At 43.1% G+C, this 12,945-nt stretch overlaps 1 protein-coding gene across 3 annotated transcripts in view; it reads left to right on the forward strand.

Annotated features, from left to right (window-relative positions):
* The window catches only part of CAD (carbamoyl-phosphate synthetase 2, aspartate transcarbamylase, and dihydroorotase), a 290,191-nt gene that overhangs the window by 38,063 nt on the left and 239,183 nt on the right, over positions 1-12,945 (forward strand). For all 3 annotated transcript variants that reach the window (XM_053709445.1, XM_053709446.1, XM_053709447.1), the window contains exons 3-8: positions 4,285-4,414; positions 4,687-4,829; positions 5,201-5,342; positions 5,616-5,787; positions 6,386-6,571; positions 6,719-6,831. In XM_053709445.1, the coding sequence (XP_053565420.1) occupies positions 4,285-4,414; positions 4,687-4,829; positions 5,201-5,342; positions 5,616-5,787; positions 6,386-6,571; positions 6,719-6,831 (886 nt within the window). The remainder of the gene's footprint in view (positions 1-4,284; positions 4,415-4,686; positions 4,830-5,200; positions 5,343-5,615; positions 5,788-6,385; positions 6,572-6,718; positions 6,832-12,945) is intronic.

Below are 12,945 nucleotides of genomic sequence, written 5' to 3' on the forward strand. Positions count from 1 at the left end.
GAATTCTGGAGTGGGCGGAGACCCACAACTGCTCAATGTCAGCGATCCAAATTCCCGATGTGGACAACTGGGAAGAGGATTTCCTCAGCAGAAAATCCCTTCATGCGGGGGAATGGTTTCTCCATCCCAAGGTGTTTGCAGAGATTTGCAAAAATTGGGGGATGCTGGAGATAGATCTCATGGCGTCCTGACTCAATTCCAAGCTACCCAGATATGGGTCACGGCCCAGAGATCCTCAAGCGGAGCTAATAGATGCATTAGCAGTTCCTTGGAGGTTCAATCCGATTTTACATTTTCCCGCCGTTACCACTTCTTCCTCGTGTAGTGGCCCGCATCAAGCAGGAGCAGGCATTAGTGATACTGATTGCTCCATCGTGGCCACAAAGGATGTGGTTTGCGGACCTGGTGGGGATGTCCTCATCTCCTCCGGGGAAGTTGCCTTGTCGCAGGGATCTGCTGGAATAGAGTCTAGATTCTCTGAGGCTGACTGCGTGGAGATGGAACGCTTAGTCCTAGCCAAGAGAGGTTTCTCTAAGAGGGTTATTGATACTCTCATTCAGGCTCACTTAAGCCTGTTACTCATCGCATCTATTATAAGGTGTGGAGAGCTTACTTATTCTGTTGTGAAGTGCGTGGTTTAGCCTGGCAATAAGGTTAAGGCTACCAGGATACTTTCTTTTCTCGAGGAGGGTTTGGAGAAGGACATTTCGGCCCTGTTTTGCTGCACAAGAGGCTCGCAGAGATACCTCATGTGCAATCGTTCGTTAAGGCTCTGATAAGGATAAAATTGTTGTCCTTCAAGGTCTTTTTTTCTATTGGCTATTTCGTCGGCACGTAGAGTTTCTGAAATAGCTGCCTTGCAATGTGAGCCTCCTTATCTGGTGTTCCACACTGATAAGGCTGTCCTACATACCTTGGGTTTTCTCCCTAAGGTTGTGTCTGATCGTAACATCAATCAGGAGATTGTGGTTCCTTCCTTATGTCCTAATCAACCTTCTTCAAAGGAACATTTACTTCATAATCTGGATGTGGTTAGAGCTTTGAAGTTTTATCTTCAAGCTACTAAGGATTTTAAGCAAACTTCTTCCTTGTTTGTTATCTACTCTGGGAAGCGTAAGGGTCTGAAGGCTTCTTCGACATCCTTATCTTTTTGGTTGAGGAGTGTTATACGCTTAGCTTACGAGTCAACGGGACTTAGACCTCCTCAGAGAATTACGGCTCATTCCACTAGAGCGGTGGCTTCCTCTTGGGCCTTTAAGAACGAGGCCTCTATGGATCAGATTTGTAAGGCAGCTGCCTGGTCCTCCTTACATACTTTCAAAATTCTACAAGTTTGAAGTTTTTTTTCGGCCGAAGCTGCTTTTGGAAGGAAGGTTTTTACAGGCTGTGGTGCCCTAAGATTAGGGTCCGCCTCTTTTACCCCTCCCGTTATCATTCAGTGTCCTCTAGAGCTTGGGTATAGTCTTCCCAACAGTAAGGAATGATGCCGTGGACTCTCCTCATAATAAGAAGAAAAAATTTAATTTCCTTCTGTATGAGGAGAGTCCACGGCCCCCGCCCGTATACTCCGATGGGCGGACCAAAATTAGTTTTTCTCTTCTGGCAGCATTTATACCCTGATATTTCTCCTACTCTTCCTTGTTCCCTTGGCAGAATGACTGGGATATGAGGGAAGTAGGGGGAGTATTTAAGCCTTTAGCTGGGGTGTCTTTGCCTCCTCCTGGTGGCCAGGTTCAGTATTTCCCAACAGTAAGGAATTATGCCGTGGACTCTCCTCATACAGAAGGAAATGAAATGATCAGGTAAGCATAATTTGTTTTTCCTCTTTCTGACCATCTCCTAACTTGCAACATCACTTCCCTCCCTCCCTCTACCCCTCTACCCCTCACACCAAACTTCACAGAAGCACTAAGTCATTGGATCAGCAACAGCTCGCTAGCTCTCTCAAACTTCTCCTCTCTTCCATCCCCTCCTTTTTCTCCTGCCCTGACCAATCTATCTGCCATTATAACTCCACCCTTACTTTGGTCATTGACAATCTGGCCCCCCCTACCATAGCTTAGAAACCACACTCTCCTCCTCAGCGCTGGCATACTCCTCTGACACGGTACCTACACAGATGTTCCCGTACTGGAGGAAATCAGCTGACTTTCTTCACTACAAGTTCATCTTGAACTCCTACTATTCTGCCATTAATCTATATAACAACAATACTTCTCTTCTCTTATCTCTACTCTTTCCTCTTACTAAAAACGTCTGTTTTCCACGTTAAATACTTTTCTCCGCCCACCCCCACCTCCTAATACAACTTCTCTCTCAGCTCAAGATTTTGCCAGCCACTTTAATAACAAAATTGACTCCATCAGAAATGAAATCAGCTCTCAACATAATACCAATCTCCCACCCCCTCAAAAGCTCACAATCCTCCAAAACCCAAATACTCATAAATTTAGCTCTTTTGCCCCTGTTACAGAGGAAGAAGTTTCTGCCCTTATACTGTCCTCTCACCTCACTACCTGTACCCTCGACCCCATCCCCTCACAGCTCCCCTCCCTCTCTTTTATTCTCACCCCCATACTTGTACACATTTTCAACCTCTCCCTCAGCACTGGTATATTTCACTCCTCTCTAAAACATGCACTGATCACACCTATCCTAAAAAAACCTTCCCTTGATCCAACTTCCCCATCCATCTACCGCCCTACTCCCTCTTGCCTCAAAGCTACTTGAAAAGCTAGTATATGCACGTCTATCCAATTTCCTTACACTAAACTCTCTCCTTGACCCACTGCTATCTGCATTTCATCCCCATAACTCCACAAAGACTGCAATTGTCAAAGTTCATAACAACCTACTTACAAAATCCAAAGGCCACTTCTCTATGCATATCCTCCTTGATTTGTCTGCAGCCTTTGACACTGTTGACCACCCTTTTTTGCTCCAAACCCTTCAATCCTTCGGCATCTGCGACACAGCTCTCTCGTGGATCTCCTCCTATTTATCTAACCATACTTTTTTAGTGTAGCCTTCTCCAGAGCATCTTCTGCCCCGTTACCACTTTCTGTTGGGGTACCTCAAGGCTCTTTCCTCGGTCCCCTTCTCTTTTCAATCTACACGTCGTCATTCGGTTCCTTAATAAAGTCCCACAGGTTTCAATACCATTTGTATGCCGATGACACCCAAATCTACCTCTCTGCACCAGATCTACCTCCTTCCTTACTAACCTGTGTCACTAACTGTCTTTCTTATATATCTTTTCAAAACGGAACTCCTTATTTTTCCCCCTTCCAAAATCTCCACCCCCCCAATTTTCTTTAACTGTTGATAATTCCATCATTACCCCTACCCCGCATGGCCGATGTATTGGGTTCACACTTGACTCTGATCTTACTTTCACTCCTCACATTCAGTCCTTGGCTAAAGCTTGCCGTTTCCATCTTTAATAACATCTCTAAAATTAGACATTTCCTAACACAAGACACAACTAAGATTTGAATCCACTCTCTCATCCTTTCCCGACTTGACTACTGCAACTCCGTCCTCTCTGGTCTATCTAGCTTCCGCCTAGCTCCTTTACAATCCATAATGAATGCCTCTGCCAGGCTCATCTTCCTTACATGTCACTCTTCATCTGCTGCAACTCTCTGCAAATCCCTTCACTGGCTTCCTCTTGCCTCCAGGATTAAACACAAAATCCTCACATGCAATGCCCTCAACTGCACTGCTCCTCCCTACTTTTCAGACCTTGTCTTCAGATACTCTCCCTCCCGTCCCCTTTGCTCTGCTCACAATCTCCTCCTCTTGTACTCTCTTGTTACTTGATCATATTGCCATTTACAGGACTTCTCATGACTGGCTCCTATCTTGTGGAACTCACTGCCTCGCTCCACAAGACTCTCCCCTAGTTTTAACAGCTTCAAGCGCTCCCTAAAGACTCTACTATTCAGGGATGCATACAACCTACACTAACCTTTCCTAACTCCATTGCTTTCCACTTGAACCCCTTAGAATGTAAGCCTATGAGCCCAGCTGTTTGTAGATCGCCTTCATTAGAGCCGACTACAACAGTGCAACTCTTGGCAGGGCCCTCTACCCATTTGATCCCTATAAATGTTATCTTGTATACAACTATGTTTATAGTGCTGCGGAATCTGTTGGCGCTCTACAAATACCTGGTAATAATAGAATCATATCCTGAATGCCTAGAGGTGTGTAATGTGTATGACTGAAATATCATAACACAGGATGTGCTTTGTTGTTGATTGGGTTTCCTTCTTCCCACAGTGGTTTGAATCTCACCGTATTCACGTGTCTGCCCTGATTGTTGGGGAGCACTCAGAAAACCCCAGTCACTGGAGCTGTGCCCTTTCCTTGGACAAATGGCTGAAAGATCAGGGAATCCCTGGGCTGGAAGGTACAGAGCAGATAGCACTTTCCTCTGCTTATCACCATAGTTAGCCAGCTTGCCAGACACTCATATGCATATCTTCTATTAATGTATTGCTCTAATAGATGAATGCTTGATACTATTAATATCACAAATAATTGTACCAGTTATGTAGTGCAGACGTTTGTACAGATGTTGATTAGGATACGTGCTACAATGTCATGCAAGCCTGTTTGTACACACAATTGAGATGACCCTCAGATATACAGAGATTATGTTCTTACAACCATACTCTGCAGGCGTCGACACACGCGCCCTCACCAAGCGTATACGGGAGAAGGGGACAATGCTGGGGAAGCTGATCCCGGAGGGCACAGATGAGAGCCAGGTTCCATATGAAGATCCAGGGAAGAGGAATCTGGTGCGAGAGGTGTCATTAAAGGTAGGACAGGTGCAAAGGTTTTGTCTGCTAGGGTCTCTGGTGTCTCTGACTCTAGACCAGATGTGTCCCTGCTGTAACAATTCACAAATAAAATTAACCAATTACAAGGCGGCTTTGTTCTGCAAATCCCTCATTTAAGCAAGACTAGAGGATCATTGCCTGTTAAAGTGAAATATACCTGTAAAGATAAAAGGGATTTGTTCAGCTGTTTACAGCCACAGTGGTTTTTAAGAAACAAAGTGAATTTGATGTTTTTAACCAGACATGAGAAGGTTTAGATGCACGCCGCGTATCATTTGCGGTTCACTGTTTAGGCTGGCATCTGAGTTGCTAGTAAAACGCCTTACGTGCTTGTCCCATTGTCTGTGTAGGAGCCACGTGTGTACAATCCTGGGGGCTCCCTGAAGATTGCGGCTCTGGACTGTGGTTTGAAGTATAATCAGATCCGCTGCCTGTGTCAGAGAGGAGCAGAGGTTACCGTGCTTCCATGGAACCATTCAGTAAACAGCACTGGTAACGTATTGCCTAGACTGTTGTATCTGTATACTTGATACGCTCTTGCTGTCAATGTACGCTTAGCATCTTTACCATTAGAGTGAAGCTACACTTTGTGTATTAATGTGTGCAGAGCTTGCTGGTTGCCAGGTTACATATTGGTTCATCGATGGAGTGGGATGCATAGGGCATACAGATGTGCCCACTTGTGGTGGTGGAGATGCTTTATATGTGCATATAGTTTGGGGTATTTATAACACTATATTCACTTTCCATTCTGTCTCTCAACAGAGTTTGATGGACTTTTCCTTAGTAACGGTCCAGGAGACCCATTGTTCTGCAAGGAGTCAGTGGAAAACATCAGGCAGTTCATGAGGGCGGAGAACACAAAGCCTGTGTTTGGGATATGTTTGGGCCACCAGATCTTGTCCCTTGTCATCGGGGCGAAGACTTTCAAGATGAAGTGAGTAGTGCTTGCTCCGGTTGTATACTTAGCTTTGCCTGGTTATCTAATGTTTCGTAATAATCGTTGAGCCTACTGTTGTCAGTGGAAACATTGCTCAGGTAGACGGAGTACAAGCAAATTAGTTCAACACTGAATGAGCCATACAAGAGTGGTTGCTGGAAACAGAACTTGAAGATGGTGTCACTAACAACCCTGTTTGTTGCTTTTTGAATGGGATGTGTTGTGAAAGGAAACAATGTTATAGAGAGTAAAGAACAGTTACAGTAGAATAGCACATATTTTATTATCTCTGAGGCCAAATCCACTGAGAACTTGAGTATGTCAGGGCATTGCTATGTGGGGACTTGCTGGGGGGTGAGGACCGTGTTCTCTTGCAAGGGGTGGGGCCGTTGCTATAAGGGGTTATTGCAGGGGTTGGGGTCATTGCTATGAGGGGACTCGCAGGGGAGTGTGGGGCTATTGCTATCAGGGAACTTGCATGGGGTGGGGCTATTGCTAGCAGGGAATTTGCAGAGGGTGTGGCCTTGTAGGGGTGGGGCTATTGCTAACAGGGGACTTGCAGAGGGCGGGCCAGTAATCTGATGTTACCTTGCAGATATGGAAACAGAGGTCACAACCAGCCTTGTATTCATGAGGGCTCCCAGCGCTGCTTCATCACCTCACAGAACCATGGATATGCAGTGGATCCCTATACATTGCCAGACGGCTGGTCACCTCTGTTCACCAATGCTAACGACAAGTCCAACGAGGGTATAGTTCATGACTCTAAGCCCTTCTTCAGGTAGGTGCATATGTTCCCGGTCCTGTTACTATTTTACATACATTTTTCCTCTGTATAGATTGATCAGCGAACCTCTTTGTGTTTCTGGTTTTTATATCTGTTAGATGTGTACTAGATACCATTTTATCAGTTTGTCTTTCTTTCCAGTGTCCAGTTCCATCCAGAGCACTGTGCTGGCCCAATGGACTTAGTTTGCTTGTTTGATGTTTTCCTGGACACTGTTCGGGAAGTGAAGGCTGGTGTACTGGGGGGGTCAACTGGTAAGTGACTGACGATAGAGAAGCTACGTTGGCTCAGCACAGATGATTGGAATTGACAGTTCCTGAGTGCCAGGGCTGCTTGTTGGAAGCAGTAGTTGCTGAGCACTGGGAATTTAGGAAAACATTGTGTTAGAATGTGGAACATTGTAGAAGCTAGTGATGCCCATAATTATTTGCACTTAGTCATCAAGTTAGTTAGTTTGGGGGGTCATGTGACATTACACGTGTGTGTAAGTTACATATAGTAATGCGTTCTGCTCTCCTATGTGACATTACACGTGTGTGTGTGTGTGTGTGTGTGTGTGAGATCCATATAGTAATGTGTTCTGCTCCCCTATGTGACATTACACGTGTGTGTGTGATACATATAGTAATGTGTTCTGCTCTCCTATGTGACATTACACGTGTGTGAGATACATATACTAATGTGTTCTGCTCCCCTATGTGACATTACACGTGTGTGTGATACATATAGTAATGCGTTCTGCTCCCCTATGTGACATTACACGTGTGTGTGATACATATAGTAATGTGTTCTGCTCTCCTATGTGACATTACACGTTTGTGTGAGATACATATAGTAATGTGTTCTGCTCCCCTATGTGACATTACACGTGTGTGAGATACATATAGTAATGTGTTCTGCTCCCCTATGTGACATTACATGTGTGTGAGATACATATAGTAATGCGTTCTGCTCCCTATGTGACATTACACGCGTGTGTGAGATACATATAGTAATGCGTTCTGCTCCCCTATGTGACATTACACGTGTGTGTGAGATACATATAGTAATGCGTTCTGCTCCCCTATGTGACATTACACATGTGTGAGATACATATAGTAATGTGTTCTGCTCCCTATGTGATATTACACGTGTGTGTGTGTGTGAGATACATATAGTAATGTGTTCTGCTCCCCTATGTGACCTTACACGTGTGTGAGTTACATATAGTAATGCGTTCTGCTCCCCTATGTGACATTACACGTGTGTGTGAGATACATATAGTAATGTGTTCTGCTCTCCTATGTGACATTACACGCGTGTGTGAGATACATATAGTAATGCGTTCTGCTCCCTATGTGACATTACACGTGTGTGTGAGATACATATAGTAATGCGTTCTGCTCCCCTATGTGACATTACACATGTGTGAGATACATATAGTAATGTGTTCTGCTCCCCTATGTGACATTACACGTGTGTGTGTGTGTGATACATATAGTAATGCGTTCTGCTCTTCTATGTGACATTACACGTGTGTGATACATATACTAATGTGTTCTGCTCTCCTATGTGACATTACACGTGTGTGAGATACATATAGTAATGTGTTCTGCTCTTCTATGTGACATTACACGTGTGTGAGATACATATAGTAATGTGTTCTGCTCTCCTATGTGACATTACACGTGTGTGTGAGATACATATAGTAATGTGTTCTGCTCTCCTATGTGACATTACACGTGTGTGTGAGATACATATAGTAATGTGTTCTGCTCTCCTATGTGACATTACACGTGTGTGTGAGATACATATAGTAATGCGTTCTGCTCCCCTATGTGATATTACACGTGTGTGTGTGTGAGATACATATAGTAATGCGTTCTGCTCCCTATGTGACATTACACGTGTGTGAGATACATATAGTAATGTGTTCTGCTCTCCTATGTGACATTACACGTGTGTGTGATACATATAGTAATGTGTTCTGCTCCGTATGTGACATTACACGTGTGTGAGATACATCTAGTAATGTGTTCTGCTCCCCTATGTGACATTACACGTGTGTGAGATACATATAGTAATGCGTTCTGCTCTCCTATGTGACATTACACGTGTGTGAGATACATATAGTAATGTGTTCTGCTCTCCTATGTGACATTACACGTGTGTGTGAGATACATATAGTAATGTGTTCTGCTCCCCTATGTGACATTGCACGTGTGTGTGAGATACATATACTAATGTGTTCTGCTCCCCTATGTGATATTACACGTGTGTGAGATACATATAGTAATGCGTTCTGCTCCCTATGTGACATTACACGTGCGTGTGTGAGATACATATAGTAATGCATTCTGCTCCCCTATGTGACATTACATGTGTGTGTGTGTGAGATACATATAGTAATGTGTTCTGCTCCCCTATGTGACATTGCACGCGTGTGTGAGATACATATAGTAATGTGTTCTGCTCCCCTATGTGACATTACACGTGTGTGTTACATATAGTAATGCGTTCTGCTCCCCTATGTGACATTACACGTGTGTGTTACATATAGTAATGCGTTCTGCTCCCCTATGTGACATTACATGTGTGTGTGTGTGTGAGATACATATAGTAATGCGTTCTGCTCCCTATGTGACATTACACGCGTGTGTGAGATACATATAGTAATGCGTTCTGCTCCCCTATGTGACATTACACGTGTGTGTGAGATACATATAGTAATGTGTTCTGCTCTCCTATGTGACATTACACGCGTGTGTGAGATACATATAGTAATGCGTTCTGCTCCCTATGTGACATTACACGTGTGTGTGAGATACATATAGTAATGTGTTCTGCTCCCCTATGTGACATTACACGTGTGTGAGATACATATAGTAATGTGTTCTGCTCCCCTATGTGACATTACATGTGTGTGAGATACATATAGTAATGCGTTCTGCTCCCTATGTGACATTACATGTGTGTGAGATACATATAGTAATGTGTTCTGCTCCCCTATGTGACATTACATGTGTGTGAGATACATATAGTAATGCGTTCTGCTCCCCTATGTGACATTACATGTGTGTGTGTGTGAGATACATATAGTAATGTGTTCTGCTCCCCTATGTGACATTACATGTGTGTGAGATACATATAGTAATGCGTTCTGCTCTTCTATGTGACATTGCACGCGTGTGTGAGATACATATAGTAATGTGTTCTGCTCTTCTATGTGATATTACACGTGTGTGAGATACATATAGTAATGTGTTCTGCTCCCCTATGTGACATTACACGTGTGTGAGATACATATAGTAATGTGTTCTGCTCCCCTATGTGATATTACACGTGTGTGTGTGTGAGATACATATAGTAATGTGTTCTGCTCTCCTATGTGACATTACACGTGTGTGTGAGATACATATAGTAATGTGTTCTGCTCTCCTATGTGACATTACACGTGTGTGTGTGAGATACATATAGTAATGTGTTCTGCTCCCCTATGTGACATTACACGTGTGTGAGATACATATAGTAATGTGTTCTGCTCTCCTATGTGACATTACACGTGTGTGAGATACATATAGTAATGCGTTCTGCTCCCTATGTGACATTGCACGTGTGTGAGATACATATAGTAATGTGTTCTGCTCTCCTATGTGACATTACACGTGTGTGAGATACATATAGTAATGCGTTCTGCTCCCTATGTGACATTACACGTGTGTGTGTGTGAGATACATATAGTAATGCATTCTGCTCCCCTATGTGACATTACATGTGTGTGTGTGTGAGATACATATAGTAATGTGTTCTGCTCCCCTATGTGACATTGCACGCGTGTGTGAGATACATATAGTAATGTGTTCTGCTCCCCTATGTGACATTACACGTGTGTGAGATACATATAGTAATGTGTTCTGTTCCCCTATGTGACATTACACGTGTGTGTTACATATAGTAATGTGTTCTGCTCCCCTATGTGACATTACACGTGTGTGTTACATATAGTAATGTGTTCTGCTCCCCTATGTGACATTACACGTGTGTGTTACATATAGTAATGTGTTCTGCTCCCCTATGTGACATTACACGTGTGTGTTACATATAGTAATGCGTTCTGCTCCCCTATGTGACATTACATGTGTGTGTGTGTGAGATACATATAGTAATGCGTTCTGCTCCCCTATGTGACATTACACGTGTGTGAGATACATATAGTAATGTGTTCTGCTCCCCTATGTGACATTACATGTGTGTGTGTGTGATACATATAGTAATGCGTTCTGCTCCCCTATGTGACATTACATGTGTGTGTGAGATACATATAGTAATGCGTTCTGCTCCCCTATGTGACATTACACGTGTGTGAGATACATATAGTAATGTGTTCTGCTCCCCTATGTGACATTACACGTGTGTGTGAGATCCATATAGTAATGTGTTCTGCTCTCCTATGTGACATTACATGTGTGTGTGTGTGAGATACATATAGTAATGCGTTCTGCTCCCCTATGTGACATTACACGTGTGTGAGATACATATAGTAATGCGTTCTGCTCCCTATGTGATATTACATGTGTGTGTGAGATACATATAGTAATGTGTTCTGTTCCCCTATGTGACATTACACGTGTGTGTTACATATAGTAATGCGTTCTGCTCCCCTATGTGACATTACACGTGTGTGTGAGATACATATAGTAATGTGTTCTGCTCCCCTATGTGACATTACATGTGTGTGTGAGATACATATAGTAATGTGTTCTGCTCCCCTATGTGACATTACATGTGTGTGTGTGAGATACATATAGTAATGTGTTCTGCTCCCCTATGTGACATTGCACGCGTGTGTGAGATACATATAGTAATGTGTTCTGTTCCCCTATGTGACATTACACGTGTGTGTTACATATAGTAATGCGTTCTGCTCCCCTATGTGACATTACACGTGTGTGTGTTACATATAGTAATGCGTTCTGCTCCCCTATGTGACATTACATGTGTGTGTGTGAGATACATATAGTAATGTGTTCTGCTCCCCTATGTGACATTACATGTGTGTGTGTGAGATACATATAGTAATGCGTTCTGCTCCCCTATGTGACATTACACGTGTGTGTGTGTGTGTGAGATACATATAGTAATGTGTTCTGCTCCCCTATGTGACATTACACGTGTGTGTGTGAGATACATATAGTAATGTGTTCTGCTCTCCTATGTGACATTACACGTGTGTTTGAGATACATATAGTAATGTGTTCTGCTCTATGTGACATTACACGTGTGTGAGATACATATAGTAATGTGTTCTGCTCCCTATGTGACATTACACGCGTGTGTGAGATACATATAGTAATGTGTTCTGCTCCCCTATGTGACATTACATGTGTGTGTGAGATACATATAGTAATGTGTTCTGCTCCCCTATGTGATATTACACGTGTGTGTGATACATATAGTAATGTGTTCTGCTCCCTATGTGACATTACACGCGTGTGTGAGATACATATAGTAATGCGTTCTGCTCCCCTATGTGACATTACACGTGTGTGAGATACATATAGTAATGCGTTCTGCTCCCCTATGTGACATTACACGTGTGTGTGAGATACATATAGTAATGCGTTCTGCTCCCCTATGTGACATTACACATGTGTGAGATACATATAGTAATGTGTTCTGCTCCCTATGTGATATTACACGTGTGTGTGTGTGAGATACATATAGTAATGTGTTCTGCTCCCCTATGTGACCTTACACGTGTGTGAGTTACATATAGTAATGCGTTCTGCTCCCCTATGTGACATTACACGTGTGTGTGAGATACATATAGTAATGTGTTCTGCTCTCCTATGTGACATTACACGCGTGTGTGAGATACATATAGTAATGCGTTCTGCTCCCTATGTGACATTACACGTGTGTGTGAGATACATATAGTAATGCGTTCTGCTCCCCTATGTGACATTACACATGTGTGAGATACATATAGTAATGTGTTCTGCTCCCCTATGTGACATTACACGTGTGTGTGTGTGATACATATAGTAATGCGTTCTGCTCTTCTATGTGACATTACACGTGTGTGATACATATACTAATGTGTTCTGCTCTCCTATGTGACATTACACGTGTGTGAGATACATATAGTAATGTGTTCTGCTCCCCTATGTGATATTACACGTGTGTGTGATACATATAGTAATGTGTTCTGCTCCCTATGTGACATTACACGCGTGTGTGAGATACATATAGTAATGCGTTCTGCTCCCTATGTGACATTACACGCGTGTGTGAGATACATATAGTAATGCGTTCTGCTCCCCTATGTGACATTACACGTGTGTGTGAGATACATATAGTAATGCGTTCTGCTCCCCTATGTGACATTA

Source organism: Bombina bombina, chromosome 4 (assembly GCF_027579735.1).
Source record: "Bombina bombina isolate aBomBom1 chromosome 4, aBomBom1.pri, whole genome shotgun sequence".
In the NCBI taxonomy this organism is placed as follows: Eukaryota; Metazoa; Chordata; class Amphibia; order Anura; family Bombinatoridae; genus Bombina; species Bombina bombina.